Source organism: Cololabis saira, chromosome 24 (genome assembly GCF_033807715.1).
Source record: "Cololabis saira isolate AMF1-May2022 chromosome 24, fColSai1.1, whole genome shotgun sequence".
Classification (NCBI taxonomy): domain Eukaryota; kingdom Metazoa; phylum Chordata; class Actinopteri; order Beloniformes; family Belonidae; genus Cololabis; species Cololabis saira.
Genome location: NC_084610.1, coordinates 19,038,428 through 19,057,311, shown reverse-complemented (window position 1 = coordinate 19,057,311; position 18,884 = coordinate 19,038,428). Strand labels below are relative to the sequence as shown.

The following is an 18,884-nucleotide window of genomic DNA, read 5'->3' as shown; positions in this document are numbered from 1 at the left end:
AAAAAAGAAAAGAAAAGAAAAGTAAGAGTAATACAAAACATGTACTGTATGTTGTACTATGTCACGTAAAGTGAGTTCAATAAAGTTGTTTGTTGTGATCTGCTCATGTGCACAGCGGCGTTACAGCGGAGGCTAATAAATAAAAGGTAAGTTACAACGGTGATTGAAAACCGAACGCAGCTGGCGACTGTGTCGTCTTCCTCAGCTGAGCGTTTAGAAAAACACCACAGGCTGCGTGGTATATTCCTGCCGACTTGCACGAGGGCAGCGTGGTGGACACCCTGGTACCACGGGGAAGATCGTAGCTCACTTCAAACACAAACAATTATTTAAGCGAGAAAAGGACAGTAAGAGTACGGTCTAAAAAGCACATTACTGCCTTACTTAATGACTGCTTGGTATTTTAAGTTGAGCTGCTGTTTTTATTTAATTCAAATTTATCGGGATCGGGACTCTGTATAGGCAGATACTCAAAATCAAATGACCCAGAATCAGATCGGGGCCAAAAAAACCAGATCAGTACATCCCTATCCTTAATCTTCTTGTATTTTTTAGTCATCTTAAAAGAAAAATATCAGATAAAACAAATATATATATATTTTCTCCACAAAACCTTCAACTTTTTTACATGTGCAAATGAAAACTGGTCCACAGAGTGATCAAAACTTAGCAGTTTTACTGAAAGTTATCAAGCTGACATCATCATGTGTGGCATGGCTTGGACTTCAGCACATCATTTCACACAATCGTATATATTTCTAACCTAAAATGCAGAAGATGCCTGCCCATATTTAGCACAACATCATGCAATATTTAGCAAACCCAGGAAGGGGCTGCGGAAAACAAAGAATCCACAAAAATGCACCAAGACCAATGGAATCGAGGCCTAAAGATGGCACTGGGAAGGCCGTTCCCCGGGCAACGAGGACACTCCCACGTTGTTGCTGCATGTCTCAGTGACATGTACTGACACGTTTGGTTGTTATGAACATGAGACATACATAAAACAACGTAAAACCTGGACATCTAAAGCTTGCAGACTGTATTTTGGCCTCTGTGTTTTTACTACCAACACCATACATGCTAGCTGGCAGCAGAGACAGGCGTTGGCTGGAATTAGTGTATTTGGAGGCTGTTGCTGAAACAACTCACCAGGCTGGCCATTTAAAATTCAGCTGTGTCATGAATAAAAAAGATAATAGGGACTACATGAGGTAGTCTCCCCTTTAGGGGATGGGAGGATGGGAGTTTTCCCTCCTAAAGTAAAGTTTTTCCTTGCCACTGTTTGGCTTAAGGTTTTTCTCCCGCTAGGGGAGTTTTTACCTGCCACTGTTTCTGTTATGTTTATGTAATAATTGCTCGGGGGTCATGTTCTGGATCCCTAGAGACAACTTCTGTTGTAATAGACGCTACATAAATGAAATTGAATTGAGGTTAAGGACAAATAGACCTACATTTGAAAAGTGTGAAAGCTGATGGCTCATCTATCAGCTCAGGTGACGAACAACAGTCACAGCACACATAACTCAAAACACACATTGTGCATATCTAAGTCTCAATTACACCAATCTCTAAAAACACAGAACTAGGCTTTCTTTATTACAATTTAAGTTTTACAATTTCCTGAGATCTCTGAAAAGCTTTAGTTAAAATCCCACAAGGATAAAGTACAACAGCTCTATTTTCAATCACGTCATCACACCTCTGTTTAGAGTACCTTGTTTTAGGGGACTGAATGAGTAACTCCAACCCCCTCTTCTGTTTCATAGTTGTTTGTTATAGTTTTGAGCTACACACTTCCAAAGTACAAAGAAAAACAAAAGAAGTCTAGGATGGTTTTAACCTGAAGAAGCTAGATAATTGAAGCTGAACTAAGTCCGTAACGTGACGTCGCAGCATCCTGCAAATCTGAACAGCACCCCGACTGACGCATCGCCTGGGTAAAGAGTCGGTGCTCACTTCAGACACTCAAGGACACCGCTTCAAAAAAGGAAAGTTAATCTTCAATTCATTGAAACTTTAAGAATATCAATCTAAAAATGATCAACAAAATAAAGCTTTGGCTGGCATTTTTGTTTTCAAGAAGTTGTAAAAATGAACATTAGCAAAAAGTATTTTAGTTATTCCTGTGATTCAAAGGTTCGTTTTATGTTTTACATTATATAAGGCCACGTTTACACATAGCCGGGTATTTACAAAAACTGATATTTTCCCATCTACGTTTTGAAAAATACCATTATTTACAAGAACCCGCATAAATACGCTGTTAAGGTGCTATGAGCATCCAAACCTACAGGGGGCAGTGTAACGAGAAGCATAAAGTCATGCTAGCCAATCAGAATCCTGGAAAAAAACGTCAACAAATGACAAGAGTAACTTCCAGTTACTTCCAAGATGGAACGAGAGTCTTTCGTTTGGAGTGACAGAGAAGTGGAGTTACTTTTAAGTGTGACTTTACAATATGTTTGGCCACCGTCAATATTTTCTTGTATTTTACTTGTTTTATATTCTAAACTCAGGTCGCACACATGACGCTGCACTGCAAAAACTCAAAATCTTACCAGGAATATTTGTCTTATTTCTAGTTAAAATGTCTCATTTTTAGTCAAAAAATCTCATTACACTTAAAACAAGAGTCATCACCAGATAAATAACTTATTTGACAATTTTCACCTGTTTCAAGTACATTTTCACTTTTTTCCAGTGATGAGTCTTGTTTTAAGTGTAATGAGATTTTTTTTTTACTAAAAATGAAACATTTTAACTAGAAATAAGACAAATATTCTTGTTAAGATTTTGAGTTTTTGCAGTGTGGTGACGTTTCTGTGGCATAATGTGACGTTCTGAAGCCTAAATGTCCGTTTCCCTCTGTTTACAAGCAAATGTGAAGACGGAGTTTTTGCAAATCTCCACTTTGGCCGGAGTTTTGAGAAATGATGGTTTTTGGTGACTTTGAGCTTCATTTTCGTGTAAAAGAATAGCCAAAATGCCACCGTTTTTGCTACGTGTAAACGGGGCCTAAGATACAGAAAAAATGTAGTTTAGAACCTCCAAATATGTACTGTATGCATGTATTCATAATTTCATTTTTTAATAATGTTTGCCCTTAAACAAGGCGTGAAGTCAAAATACACAAATAAGGGCTAGAAAGATTATTTTTTTGTCCGTCTTGGGAATGTTAGGAAATCCAGCAGTAGTGGAAGTGAGGACACAAGTGTTACAGAAGGAACTCTGGTGTTAAGAGAAGGAACAAAGGAACAATAGCTGGAGCACAACAGAAGGAAGTGCAGAACTCGCGACAACACCCAGAAAATTTAATAAACATTCATCTTGCGTTCAGGCGTGGTAAGAACTGAAACTCACCAAGCATTTAGTCTTCATGACAGATTTGGGTTAAAGACTGTACATTGATGTAGCATTCTAGTCTATAAAAGCAAGTTTGCAAATACAATTGATTTTTTCCAGCGAGTTTAGAGAAGTTACTTTGGTGAAACTTAAAGCGTTCTAATACAAATGTTCTCTTACTATCATACCAGGAACTGGTAGTTAGTTGGTTTATTCTGAAATTCTGAGTGTGTAAATGGAATATTTTTTGCTGTTTAGTTCTGGCTGGTTTCAATAATTTAAGGGTTGAACTCCATTACATCTCAGATAATTTTTGTTTAGATTTAGTTATGTTTTAATTGTAAGGATAGTATTTTATTGTTTTATGTATGCAATGTTGGACCCCAGGAAGAACAGTCTTCACTGCAGTGAGGACTAATGGGGATCCGTAATAAATATATAAATAAACTGAACTGATACCAGTGTTATTTTTGGTTTCCATTAACAAATGTAACAATTATTTTACTGTCTGCTTAGTATCGGCTCAGGCATAGATGTAAATACTCATCGATACTTGTACCCTTGTTTCCAGCTGTATTAACACGTATTTTTGTTATTGGCATCTGTATTGAAGGAACTCGGTAGTCAATCAGTACGTTTACATGCAGCAGTTCAATCAGATTTCTGATCGTATAAGACATTGTTCGGACTTTTAAACTGCATGTAAACATCTTAATCCGATCTACTTCGGACCTACTTCGGACCTATATCGGACATTTAATAATCTGATAGCAACACCTAGATAATTCGTTCATAGTCGGAATTTTAACGCCATGCATACGGAGACATCGGATATCGCAGTCTGCGCATGCTCGAGAATTTCCTCTGGGGTATTCACCCGGAAGTGAAAGGAGACGGCGCGTGTTAAATAGTTGTTTAAAGACCAACATGAAGATCGCGAAAGAGATGGCAAAAGCTTCATCAGGACACCGGAGCAGATCAAAATAAAGTGGAAAAATATACGGAAGGCGTACATTGGCGCCAAACAAAACATGTCAACCGGAAGTGGCTCTTTGTTGAAATGGTTACAATGGTTACAACGCCACGGAGTCAGCCATGCTCTGGCCATTTATCCCATTCTCTGAACAGCATGTAAACTCAGACAAGTGATTCGGTCTTCTGGATGTCTTTATCTGATACGATCAGAAATCTGATTTCTTTGCCTCATGTAAACGTACTGAGTGTCTCAATACAAACATTATTAGATTAATAGGGTAGTTTTAACTCATCCTGCCAAGAAAACATACATCTTTTAATCACTGCTGTGTGACTGAAATGATGTTATGACACATAGACTGATGTGCAAAGCATTAAACAGATCTATTGTGCTGATATGACCACACACAAGCAGGGAAAGGTATATGCTGAGTAATATCCTCCTAATTCTTCGGAATCATCTTTGTAAATATATTTTTGCGGATTTTTAACTCAATATATGAGATATTAACACACAGAGAGGATAATGTTAGGACGGTGTAGGATGGGATGGAGCTCAAAGCCAAGCAGCCTGGACTTTAGTCATTTGGAGTCTGACCCAGGGGGAAAATCCTGCGTTCAGTTTTCATTGGCCCGTCTGCAGCCCGGCTCGTCTCTGGTTGGTCCGTTGGTTTGAGCTCTATGTTTTTAGGCGTTTCTGGTTGTCTGCCAATCTCTGTGTTAAACTTTGATTGGTCTTGTCAGGCTCTGTTCCTGGTTCTGCTCTAAGGAGTTTGCTATGCAATCATGGCTTCCACTGCAGTGTTGGATTGTGGGTCAGGATATGCAGGCGAGTCCAGTGGAGCGAGGCAGATGGGAGATAGAAGGGGAGAGAGAGGGTGGTCATATCAAAAGGCTACAGAGTCGTTTTCTGCTCCAAGCCCCTTCACTGGATGATGGCAGGCGCTGAGTGTTTACCCATGGCCCAGTTATTTGCTAATCTCTCCCTCCTCCCCCAATTGGCCTTCGGTGCGCCCTCCCCCCAACCCCCCAGACAGCCCTTTCCACTCAACTTTGCAACTAAAAAACAACAGCAATCTAATCTTGCTCTCTCCCTGCTGCCCAGCCATGCAATAATGGCACAAGACAAGCCAGCCTGAAACTTGATTTACAGTCAAATTATACGTGTGTATTAGATGTTTTCTCTCCACACATAGATTCGCCCCAAGATTAGAGGTAAAAACCAGAGGGAGGGAAAGGAAGTGTTCAAATAATAATAATAAAAAAAAAATACAGCAAATACGCTTTCTTTCTGGAGTATTGTCTGAAACGTGCTTGATGCACTTTTGCAAACATGCACGCACTTTCCAAAACCACAACATTATTGAAACAAATGCTCCCTTTCCCAGAATCTCTCAGGGAGATAAACCACGATGTTTTGATATACCTTAATACTGGAGATGCACCTTTATACTGATGATGCACCTTAATACTGGAGACGCACCTTAATACTGGAGATGCACCTTTATACTGATGATGCACCTTTATACTGATGATGCACCTTTATACTGACGATGCACCTTATAAAATAAACTTGATTCTGATGTTTTTTATTAGTTAAAAGTCATAATAGAAATAGAAGTTATATAGTCATTTGTTCCTACATAGATCTTAAGCCAGGGCTGTCCAAAGTCGGTCCTCGAGGGCCGGTGTCCTGCATGTTTTAGATGTGTCCCTTTTTTGAATCAAACCGTGATGCAGGGAGCTTGGTCATCAACAGAACTATCCACACTTTGATGACAAGGTGGTGACGACCGTTAATTAGAATCAGGTGGGTTGATGCAGGGAAACAACTAAAACATGCAGGACACCGGCCCTCGAGAACCGACTTTGGACAACCCTGCCTTAAGCTGTGCAGGTTCAAGTCGGCTTCACGGTAGAGGTGGGTGCAATTCATCAATGTGTCGATGCATCACGTGACGATTTGGAATCGATTAATAAAAATTTTTTATTTTATTTTATTAGTTATCCTATCCAGATTCCAGACTGAATAAGCTGCTGAATTTCTTATTGTTCACTTGAAATATGGCAGATATGTTTACACTAAATAAATTTGATGGAAGTACATATCTTGTTTAACTTGAATTAATGAACTCATTAAATCCAGGGCTTGACCGTTTTCAGTGTTTTCCGCCAATAGAGGGCGCAAGTGCAGCTTTCCCTGGTCAAAGTTAAGTAAGTCAAAGAGCAAATGTTTACATAGTCATAAAATGAATTATTTTGTGTCTTTGAAAAATACATGTCAAATGTTCAAAAAACCTTGTTATTTACTTAATTAGTGTTGTTAGAGGAACTGAGTTAATTGATTGGCTATTTATTTACAAATGTAGCCACAGATGAAGACAAAATCAATCTTGTATGGAAAAAAGCCTTAAAAATCACAATAATCGAAGAATCGTGGCACCAATAATCGAATCGAAAATCGTTATAATCGAAGAATCGAAGAATCGAAGCTCCAATAATCAAAATCGAATCGTGAGGTACCCTTGTTTGCACACCCCTACTTCACGGGCCTGTTTGCCCATTTACAACACGGCAAGCTGCATTACATAAAAAGAGATGTGGAAACTGTTCTCCAGAAAACCTACGGCGTGACACTGCAGGTCATCCGTCCAACAGCTGTTTAAGTATATGGTCAGTAAAAATGTCCACGTTACCATGTTGCCCCAGCTGAGTGAGTTCATAAACAAGTCATCAGTGCTCGCCGTTTTATTTGCACATTGTCATTTACACTGTTAAGAGACATCTGTACTATCTTATTCTTCTTCTCTGTCATGTTATCAACCAGCTGAAAGGTGCATTATTGCCCCCTCCCAGGCTGTGTCATCTTCTGTGCGTAATATCGCCCAAACTCAGTGATGCCACTGCTCAGCCAACTGTATGAAAAGCTGTTGAAATTTAACTGGTTGAAATATGAAAAGACCTGCGCAGTGTGGTGCCAAATGCAAAGAAAAAAACGAAGCTTTCTGAGGAAACATGGCACTCACAGATCAAACAAGGGAGCGATATAAAGAAGAACTGTTAGTAAGGCTGCAACGATTCGTCGACGTTGTCGACAAAAAACGATAATCAAAATTGTCGACAATGAATTTCATTGTCGCAAGACGCGTTTTTCCAATGGAGTGAGACATCTCACTTCAATACAATCTCTGCCGAGAGTTGCGCATGCACAATAATCACAATCTGTCGAGCGGTGGCGAGTAAAACAGAATGATGGCGTCCTGTACAGCAGCTGCACGTAATAAATCTTCAAAAGTTTGGGAGCATCTTAGCCGATACGATACGATTTGCGAGGTTTGCAAAGCCGACCTTGCTTATTACAAGAGTACGTCTGTAATGCACGAGCATTTAAAGAGAAATCACGTCGGAGTGTTGAACGAAACGGACTCGCCTTTGTAAGATATTAAAAGAGAGCTTTAACGTTATGCCTGACAAAAGTATTTTAAATTAATCTTGGAAGAGAGACGTACGGGATTGGGACCGCAGTCGGTCAGCAACATTCTCTCCCTCCACAGCAATGTAATGGCCAAGCGATTCATTTGTTAAATTAATTTGTTTAATTCGTTAACTTTGTTTATTTCATGTTATTTATTAGTATTATTTGAGCCACTCACAGCCTACTCTTGTTGCTATAACCTCAATCATAATTGATGCTTACGCGAAAGGCGAAAAAGCTTGTGTGACGATGACAATGATGGATTTGCATCTGACTTTCGGTCAGGTGACCTATGAACTGTCAATTATCTATCAAGCTCCACAATGATCATGTTAACATTAAATCAGATAGATTTGTCTAGGACATTTCTCTTGCGGGACGGGAGAAGACACAAAATCAATGCCTCTCTATTATTGTGCGCCATGCAGGCATAAATTCTCGGAGTTTTGCAGATTCGGGCGGGAGTGGATATAAACACTGCGGGAGCGGGCGGGAGTGTAACACACGTTGTCTGTGCAGGCGGTAATGGTCAGAAATTCAGCGGGAGCGGGCAGGAGCAGGATGAAGAAAACAGTCCCGCTATATCAGGGCTCTAGTACCCATCTTTCTTGTGTTTATTATCATTTGCCACATAATTAAAGCAACCTCATACTAAATTTAAAAAACAATTACTAATGATCCGATTAGTCGACTAATCGTTTCAATAGTCGGTGACTAGTCGACTATTAAAATAGTCGTTAGTTGCAGCCCTAACTGTTAATAACAGCGTCAAATTTAATAATCGCCTTGTCCATTACCAAAGAATTTGTGAGTATTGCAGTTAAAATGGGAGAAATGTTTGAAATTGGCCGAGTTCAGGCGTGCTCCTAAATTTAAAATCAATGTATCGGTGACAGTGGTCGTGATTTAAAAAACAAAGTCAAACAGGGCCTGGATCCTTGTACATCTTTGTTGCTGTCTGACAGGAGTTATGTTTGCTGACATATTATTTTTCCTCCAAGTCCTAGGTTGAGTTTAAGGATGTGGCGTGGCATACTGTAGTGGGGTGTAAAGGTGGGGGTTGGCTTTAATCTGTCCCATCTGCTGTCCTGTGACTGCCCACCACCCCTCAGTCTGTGTCTGTCTGGGTCTGGTACAGTTATGCTAATCCTGGAGTTTATACTACACTACACCCCCCTTCCATTAGCCCCCCCGCCCTCTCCCTGAATATCTTAACTTTCCCAAATATGTCATTAAAACACAGATGACAAGTGGCATTTACTCTCGCTCCACGGGGGTAATAATCTCAGATTATATGAATAAAATAAACCCTGGTTTAAGGCCGTGTCTGAATTGAGTCTTTGTTTACAACTGCATTTCCTTGTTGAAGAACAGGTTTAGAAGACTATATAATAGCCAGGCTGTTGTGCACTATAAGTCCTCCCACACATAAATGTTTATGGTTGTCTGGTATGATGGCGCTCGTACCTGTGGAGAGAGGTGACTCATCTGTACAATCTGGGAAAGAAAAAAAAACTACTTCACAATGACGTTCAAATAAAATGAATTCAAGTTGTTTTTTCTCAGTTCTCCCACTGCTGGCAATTCATTGTCCCGTGCATTGTTAAAAAATACAAATGTGTGCAATTTCTGGTTTAAACCAAAATGTTGCATGTTCGCTTCAGTGTAGTGCGTAAACCAAGTGGGGAAAAAGTATTCTCTTATTTAAGTACTCCGGGCAACAACACTGTTGGCAGTTTTTGTAGAAGAGCCTGACTAAAAGGTTACTGTAGAGAACTAAGTCAAAACATAATGCGTTTATTATAAGAGGTTGGACAAGGGACGAGTGATATCTATCAGACGTTATGAGTTGATATAGAAGGAACAATCACATCATTTTTATCAGCTGGATAAATAAATTAAATCTGATAAATGGCGTTGATGAATTAATATAAAAGCGTGCAGTGTCTTTTTTTTTTTAAAGTCTGTCGTGCCCATTCCGTCACCTGCCGCACCTTTAAGGGCGGATCGTTTCCAGTCAGCCCGCAGGGCCCCGAGACTTTCTGACTGGAAGTAAGTGTTAACAGCACAACACCGGCGCTGAGATGCTAGTCTGGTTAGTTTTCCTCGCCGACCAGACAAATTCACTGTGTGCAATCACTGCAGCTTTGTGGTTCAATCACTTTTACATCTGATATAAAGCATGCCAGACCTCCAAAAGTTCATGCTGAAGTAAACTGGTGGCTGACTCGCACAAAAAACTAGTAATTTCAAGCATCAGGACTATTGTTTTCCCTAAAATGGGTCTTTTTAAATCACTGCATTTTATATTTTTTATTCTTCTGGGATGCATATATATATATATATATATATATATATATATAAAAATAGATCATATTACAAATAAAAAATATGAACTTATTCGTTACCGGTATCTGCCATGCACAAGCAATAAATGATCAATTAAGGGTTACAACTGAAATTTTCTATGCATCATTAATTCCAGCTGTTATCTACTATTGAAGGAAACTGACCACATAATTCTTACAGCACTAAAACAGCCAATCATCAAAAAAAGATAAAATCAATCAACACAATATAATGAATAATTCTGAAGATATAAACACTTCAAGAATGATCCTTTTTAAAAGTAAAGATTTGATGCTTTAATCGATTTGTTATGTTCCTTTAAGAACACAGACTGTCACTCCATCTGCTCATCAAGGTGATCTTTGTGTCGTACGATAAGTCTTTAAGCATCTTTGAGGCTAATCATCATCATCACCTGCCATATATATCAGGCACATTTCCTGCGCCGATGTCTCCTTTTATTTATTTCTATATGCACAGGCCTGATTTGAAGTTAAAACTATGGAGACAATCTACTGTGTCAAAATTGCTTAAGCAATGTGTTTGTTTTATAATTTTATTATGAGCTGATTTAAGCATGTTTCTTTTTTCCTGAAATCCCATCGACCTCAGAAATGTTGTAATAACTCAGTAAACATTCATCCCTTGACTCCTAACCGCTTTTCATTTTTCCTGGGTCTGTGTGGTGGTTTAAAACTTGTTCCTTCCAACAATTGTTGCTTGTACCACAACCTAAGAATGAGTTCTACTCTGTTGCTGCAACCTTTCTAAACTTATGCAGGCAAAAAAAGAGTTATACAAGTTATACAAAGGAAAAAATACAAAGATGCAGCAGCATCCTTGCAGTTTCTGATGAGTATCTTTTCTTATGCTTCTGTCCATGGGAAAAACAGACCCAACCAAAACGGCTCATCCATACCCTAAGCAACATTTTTTGCGCGCTCTAGACTTATTGTCTCTTCTAGTCAAGGAGACTGCTTCATGTTAATCATAAGCTGTCACTCTGAGTTACCATCTCAAGGCTGCACCTTTTGTTTTCTAAAACATCCCCTAATTTCTTCTTTCTGGCAAACCAAAGGGTTCACTGAACACTGTTCTATTGTATAATTCACAGCTCTTACCGCAACTAAAAGCTCAGACTAAGATATTATCGGAGACCAAAGGGCCTCCAAGCTCTGCCTACGTTTCAGCATTGGCTGCTCTGTTTCTAGCAGCAGTCAGAATCATCTTCCACTCAAGTAACAAGTGTAAAAAAGATTATGGCAGAGCTTCATCAGCGCTGCTTCGCCTCCATCAGAGAAATCCTTGACTGACAGGGTGAAGAAACTTTAAATGTTCAAGTGTTGTTGACTGTGGTATTTTTTTAAATGCATGGATGCTAAATCGGTCAGAGCATAAATATACAAAATGGTTCATATAATGAATTGAAACTGAGGTTTTTCAGTCTAAACTAACTTGACCTCGATCTATGGTGAATTGTGAATACAGAACTAAAATCACACGACTTAAACCAAAGATTTCTTTGTTAAAGTTGTCTAAGTTACTGAATAATGTCCTGATGACGGTCCTCATAACACAGCTATGGTAAATCCCTACGCTAGGCAGAAGACCCCTCATCACTACTGGTTTTTCATGTCTTTTAGGAATATAAAAAGTCAAAAAATCTTTTTCCCCAATCAAAAAAAGGAAATAATTCACTACAATAATATGGCCACTCTTTTTTAGTAACTGCCACTTAATTCCACATGAAACAATGTGAGCCTAGACATACATCAACTAAATAATTTGGACTTGGAAGCCACTGACTTCCCATTCTGTTGAGTTTTGTTATGTGAGGGCAGGACAGACCACTTCAGGAGTCCCATCGCTGGGAGCAGGAGAGGAACAGAGTAACAGGATGAGCATTTCATGTGTGCGTGCATGTATCATATCCGAGTGAAAGAGGAGCTAATGCCAGTCTGTTGTCATCATGTTCATGGGTCGTCAGCTTTCCCTGTTTGCTCAGGAAGTGCTGGGCTGTCACTGTCACTTTGCTCCACCCTTAAACCAGGGCTGTACGCTTACTTTTTTGAATGGTAGCACTGGTGCTAGTTAGTTAAAAATTTTAGTAGCACAAATAAAAATTTACTAGCACACCCGGGTGGACAGTTAGTAGGGGTGTAACGATACACTAATCTCACGATACGGTACGATACACGATACTGAGGTCACAATAACGATATGATATTATAGCAGTATTTTTTTAACAACCTTGAATGAGGAACATATGACTGGAAAAAATTGTCTTTTATTTGAAAGACACAAAATACAAAACAATACTGTGTGTTTGCCCTATTGTTACAGTTTGTAATGCTTTATAACTGTTTAAGTTTTAAAGAGAAAGCCAGGCCAACCATTTTCCACAAACTGAACTAAAAGTAAATGTCAGGTTTGCATTATGATCTTCAGTTTCATATAATAAAAATATTTTGCCACAAACTGAATAGTTTCTCTCATGTATGATTTGACTTTTTTCTTTTCCAGAAATTTAACAACTAAAATTAAATAAATAAATAAAAGTAAATAAATACATACAATTTTACATAATAAAAAAAGATTGATTCATGCTCACCTTATAAGTGTAAGAGGATATTTATTTTTGTTAAGAAGGTTATTTTGGTAATTCAGGGTTCATTATTTTATAAATATATTCTTTATATTCTGATGTAAATCAGGGACTATAATGACACTAGTCAGTTTATCTGTAGTGATTAGTCTGTTTTAGATTGGGCGGAGTGATACGCCACAGTACGGCACTAGGTGCTGTGTTGATGTTCTAAAATCCTACGCTGTTGAGCGGACAGTAAAGTACTCTCAAACTCAGCAGAAGTTTCCCCGTGTTTATCCTACTCACGAGCCGAAAAAGGTTTAATTTAATAAGGTAAGGCTTAACTCTACACCAGCCTTAAAAGTTCAGAGCTCAAAACCCCGCTAGAGTCCCGTGATCGGGACCGCAAAAAGGTACTACTTTCTTCTGAGCAGAGTAAGATTTTGGTCCGCTTGTCGAGGCGCGGTCTGCGCGCACGGTCGGATCATGGATGTATTAATAGTATTAATAGCCTTTCCACACGGCGCCCCGGCCGTATGGTCGCGAAAATACGGTATTTATTTATGAAATGTCAGAATAGGTAATTTTTTTGACGACACCCCAGGGTGCCGCGACACCCGGGTTGAGAAAGGCTGGTGTATTGATTTTCACACTTTTTTTAACATGACCCCAGCGCAACTCACTCGCACAAATGCGAGTGGATACATATTTCTCTTCGCACCGGATGATTTTTATTCGCAAATGCGATGAAAACTGTCGCACTGTACAGCCCTGCTTAAACTCTAAAAAAAAGTGGGTGATCTGAGTTTGAAAAAACGTGTCTATGTAAAAACTTATATAAACTGATCAGGTGCAGGGTGCCTGCCTAAAACCGCCTTAAAATGATACCTGTGGATAAGTGGAAATGACTGAAATGATAAAACAATTCAGAACATCTATCCACATTATGAAGGAGGAGCCTTTTTCCTGTGGACACTTTGGACAGGCAGGAGAATAAGCAGCGCCTGCTGCTAACACGTTACAACCATGCAAATACAAACATGTTCAGATACTACAGATCAGCTGAGATGGGAGATCAGGAGAGATGATGGGGGAATTAAGGCGTGAGATGTTGGCTCAGAGCACACATGTCTCCTCTTGTGATAAATGTGATTACAATTGCAATTCCAAGAACAGGGAAATGGGACATTATTGCTTTGCATTCATATAGTAGCAGAAGAATAAATAATTGTCCCCAGTCTCTTTACAGTCATTAAGGCAACAAAGTCTGACTGTGGCCAAATCAATTTTGCACAGTACATCGATTTGCATTCACTGACTGCTTGTGCGATATCCATAAGTATTTAGTGAAGATTTCACGATTTAGTCGCGCGAAAAAGAAAATATACCCTCCTTGAATCTAATCTTCAATTACACTGTTTCCCAAATCAGTACAAAATAAATATTGGTTCTTAGAATCAAGTACATACAACCTAAAATAAATCTCACCAAAGATATAACAACTGGTGTTATTATTTAACAAAAACTATGCCAGTGAATGAAAACTTAGTGTTTTCACAATGAAAGCATAAATATCAGTCAGATGCTGCTAATTAAATTTGATCAACTGAAAGTGGACACATTCAACTAAACTAAAAGCACCATCTTTGACAAAAACCAACAAGCATATCAGCAAAAACACCTCGTACCACAGCTCACACCTCAAATGCAAAGCCATCTATTCAAGAGCCACAACTGGACATGTCAGCAAATGGGTGAAAAAAGGAAATAATTAGGGTGTTGCTATAGCCCAACCAGAGTCCAGGCTTCAACTTGACTGAAATGCTGTAGTGAGACCTTAAAAGAGCAGAGCGTGAACCAATGAAGACTTCAATGCACTCAAGCAACAGTGTAAAGAACTAGCACATATTTCAGTGTGAGACTAAGAACCTTGTACACGGACCAGTTACTTCAATAAATTACTGCTGAAGACGGCTCTTTAAGTTTTCTTTTGCTTTCTCATGAATGAGAAACAGGCTGATGTAGTTTTGCGGAATAGTAAAGGTTAAAAGTCCGTGACTACATTTACATGCAGTCAAAATTCGGGTTATTGCTAATATTCCGGTGACTGAAACATTCTGAATATTCTGTTTCCATGCGTGAGCAAACGGGGTTATCCCTGTATACATGGTAATTAATCATTTGGGATATCTCGATCAAACCAGCGACGCGCGGAGAATGTCATGACGCAATTCCCGTCATTTCCGCTTCTTCCTGTATCCAAATTCAAAACAACAACAATAACAGCAGCACGGTGGATAATCGGACCCGCTGGTACCGTTTTGTTTCTTGTCCCTGTAGTTCGCCTTTTTCAGCGTCTTCCAGCGCTGCTTGATCTGCTCTGGCGTTCGTACAAATCCTGCTTTGCGAAACTTTTTGCTCACCTTTTTGTAAATCTCGCTATCCCGGTACTTTCTACCGTCTACAAATGCCAAAATGTTCATATCTTTCATTACATTAATGAAGTGATTCGTCTCCTCCTGGTCTTGCATTTCGCCATGTTTATAAGAACTTCCTGGACCCAAAAGAGCAAGATTTCTTGCGAAAAGAACATGCGCAGAAAACTAATTCCTGTTCCTTTTGACGGGGGAAATCCTGTTAGGCGTTTACATGACCAATAATTGCGGTTAGAAAAGGAGTAACCCAGGGGTCATATTCGCGTTTTTAAAAACCGGAATATGATCAAATTCCGGTTATTCAAAGGGGTTATTGGTGTTTACATGGCCATGCAAAACCGTATTATTGCTAATATTCCGGTTTTAAAAGGGTTATTGGCTGCATGTAAACACAGTCACTGTATAAACAGATCAGTCACTTCTGCAGCCACTATTGTTCCCGGGAAGTACAAATAATACAGTTACAGAATCTGCAGAGGAAAAAGTTGCAAACCACATTCGTTCACTGATTTGATTATAACCTTGGATTTGTAATCACAGGATATAATAAATACCTGCAACACAAACAACGAATTTTCCTTGCAAATGTATTAGAGAGAGGACACTAAATGGAAACAGCATAGACATGGGGCATTGTCTTAATACAATAACAATTTTTAAGTAATAAACACAGACTGTGTATGTAAATTGAACTCTACACTCATGTGTTCCCCTCTGCAACAGTGGCTGTTATTTTGGGCTTCTGAAAAACACCCAGACTGAATGAATGGATGGATGAATGGATGGACCTCGGCACTAACACACACTCTTGGACATGATAATACGTCATTATGAAGCTGTTTATACACACTCACCAGAGGCATATGTGAGACCCCTATCTGAACAATGTACAACGCAGGGCTGGGCGATATATCAAGATTTTAATATATATCGTTATATTTTCAAACGCGATATGGTACGAGACAATATCGATTATATCGATATAGCTTATTTTGCGACAAATTGACTGTACATCAACGCTGACCCCTCGCGCTGGCAAAAAAGTACTTTTGTGTGCTGAAACCTGACAGTGTTGACAGGTTAGTTTTCCTGGCACAAAATCTGTAAAATGTACAGTAGTTGACTTGTTGTAATTATTTGAGATTTGCTCAAAGAGATGCAATATCTGTTTACATGTTTTATTTGAGATTTGCACAAATGTTTTGTTATTTGCACAACTGTCAACCTCAGTGGAAAAGTCTGCCTGTTACTGTCTACATTGTATTAATTGCACAGTGTATTTTAAATTAATTGTTAGGCAGGAAAGGGATATTTGTTTTATTTTATTCAAGAAGCATTTTTATTCTATATATGCAGGCAGTTTATTTTTGTTTCATTTGTTTTATACATTTTGATATTGTGCAGACCTCTGTTAATAAAGGAACCTGTGTGACATTTGGCACGAGGCTTTGTATTAAAACTGACTGTTTTTTTAAGGGTTTGCCTCAGAAAAAAATGAAGCTAACAGAGATGCTATGCTATAATGCTTTGGGGGAAACCCCAATTATGTCACAGAAAAAAATATCGATATATATCGAGTATCGCCATTTAGCTAGAAAATATCGAGATATGACTTTTGGTCCATATCACCTAAGGCTGGGTGATATATCGAGATTTTAATATATATCGATATATTTTCAAACACGATATGGTACGAGACAATATCGTTTATATCGATTTAAATTTTTTTTTTTTTTTACGATTTTGATATAGCTTATTTTGTGACAAATTGACTTGAATGTTTTATTTGAGATTTGCACAAATGTTTTATTATTTGCACAACTGTCAACCTCAGTGGAAAAGTCTGCCTGTTACTGTCTACATTGTATTAATTGCACAGTGTATTTTAATTTAATTGCTATGCAGGAAAGGGATATTTATTTTATCCAAGGCGCATTTTTATTCTATATATGCTATACATGCATTTGTTTTATACATTTTGATATTGTGCAGACCTCTGTTAATAAAAGGTACCTGTGTGACATTTGGCACGTGGCTTTGTATTAAAACTGAAAAACTGAAGCTAACAGAGATGCTATGCTATAATGCTTTGGGGGAAACCCCAATTATGTCACAGAAAAAATATCGATATATATCGAGTATCTCCATTCAGCTAGAAAATATCAAGATATGACTTTTGGTCCATATCACCCAGCCCTAGTACAACGTTGAACCTGTCTCAGGTGAACTACCTGTCCTGTCTCCTCACACCCCACTTGACTCGCTCCTGGTCCTCCGTGCAAACACTACTCCTCTATCTTATCGTGCTCAAGGTCCCACAGAAGCCTTGCTCCGGCCAGAGCCTGGAGCAGGCGGCTCGGCAGACAGGAGCTGCGGTATGTTCAGCAGTGTTTTTCCAGGCCTTTGTACACACAATGATTAAAAAGGAGCCAGCGTTTACATTAGGTCTGTTCAAGGCGAGATAACTCTGGACGTCTAACCGCATGAGCTCCACTGATCACTTTAGAGAGAGCAGGGTCCATCAACAATTCTAATCAATAATACAAAAACAAATAACCCCCCTGAAAGGAAAAGTATGTGGACTACATCTGCAGGCCAATGTGAGAGGACCACGGGGAGACCTGCAGGAATGCATCAAGTATTCATCAGGACATTTTTCCCCAGTTCACAAATCAATTCCCCCGATAAGACACTCAACTCACCAGCAACTGAAGTCAGGACGACCGCCAGGAAAAACACGGATTTGGCCAGAAATTTCATGGCAATTCGGACCACAGCCATGGCAGCACTTGGTGGTGTGTCTCTCGTGGTGAATGTTTGTCTCCTTCTGGTGACCGCCGTGTGGAGCCTCCTGGAGGTCTTGTTACTGTCGTGTGGAGCCTCCTGGTGTGGAAACTCCTGGAGGTGTTGTTACCACCGTGTAGAGTCTCCTGGAGGTCTTGTTACTGTCGTATGGAGCCTCCCGGTGTAGAGTCTCTTGGAGGTCTTGTTACTGTCGTATGGAGCCACCTGGTGTAGAGTCTCCTGGAGGTCTTGTTACCACCGTGTAGAGTCTCCTGGAGGTCTTGTTACTGTCGTATGGAGCCTCCCGGTGTAGAGTCTCTTGGAGGTCTTGTTACTGTCGTATGGAGCCACCTGGTGTAGAGTCTCCTGGAGGTCTTGTTACCACCGTGTGGAGCCTCCTGGAGGTCTTGTTACTGTTGTGTGGAGCCTCCTGGAGGCCTTGTTTCCACCGTGTGGAGCCTCCTGGTGTGGAGCCTCCTTGTGTAGAGTCTCCTGGAGATCTTGTTACTGTTGTGTGGAGCCTCCTGGAGGTCTTGCTACCACCGTGTGAATCCTCCTGGTGTAGAGCCTCCTTATGTAGAGCCTCCTGGAGGTCTTGTAACTGTTGTGTGGAGCCTCCTGGAGGTCTTTTTATCACCGTGTAGTCTCCTGGAGGTCTTGTAACTGTTGTGTGGAGCCTCCTGGAGGTCTTGTTACAACCGTGTAGTCTCCTGGAGGTCTTGTAACTGTTGTGTGGAGCCTCCTGGAGGTCTTGCTACCACCGTGTGAATCCTCCTGGTGTAGAGCCTCCTTATGTAGAGCCTCCTGGAGGTCTTGTAACTGTTGTGTGGAGCCTCCTGGAGGTCTTGTTACAACCGTGTAGTCTCCTGGAGGTCTTGTAACTGTTGTGTGGAGCCTCTTGGAGGTCTTGCTACTGTTGTGTGGAGCCTCCTGG

The 18,884-nt window shown here is 39.7% G+C and overlaps 1 protein-coding gene across 1 annotated transcript in view; it reads right to left on the bottom strand.

Annotated features, from left to right (window-relative positions):
* The window catches only part of LOC133425424 (bone morphogenetic protein receptor type-2-like), a 63,548-nt gene extending 44,871 nt beyond the window's left edge, over positions 1–18,677 (bottom strand). Inside the window, exons 1-3 of the mRNA XM_061716276.1 lie at positions 18,605–18,677; positions 18,176–18,228; positions 17,869–18,017 (exon numbers count right to left, since the gene is read on the bottom strand). Of these exons, the coding sequence (XP_061572260.1) occupies positions 17,869–17,947 (79 nt within the window). The 5' untranslated portion in view covers positions 17,948–18,017; positions 18,176–18,228; positions 18,605–18,677. The remainder of the gene's footprint in view (positions 1–17,868; positions 18,018–18,175; positions 18,229–18,604) is intronic.
* Positions 18,678–18,884: the final 207 nt, after the last annotated feature.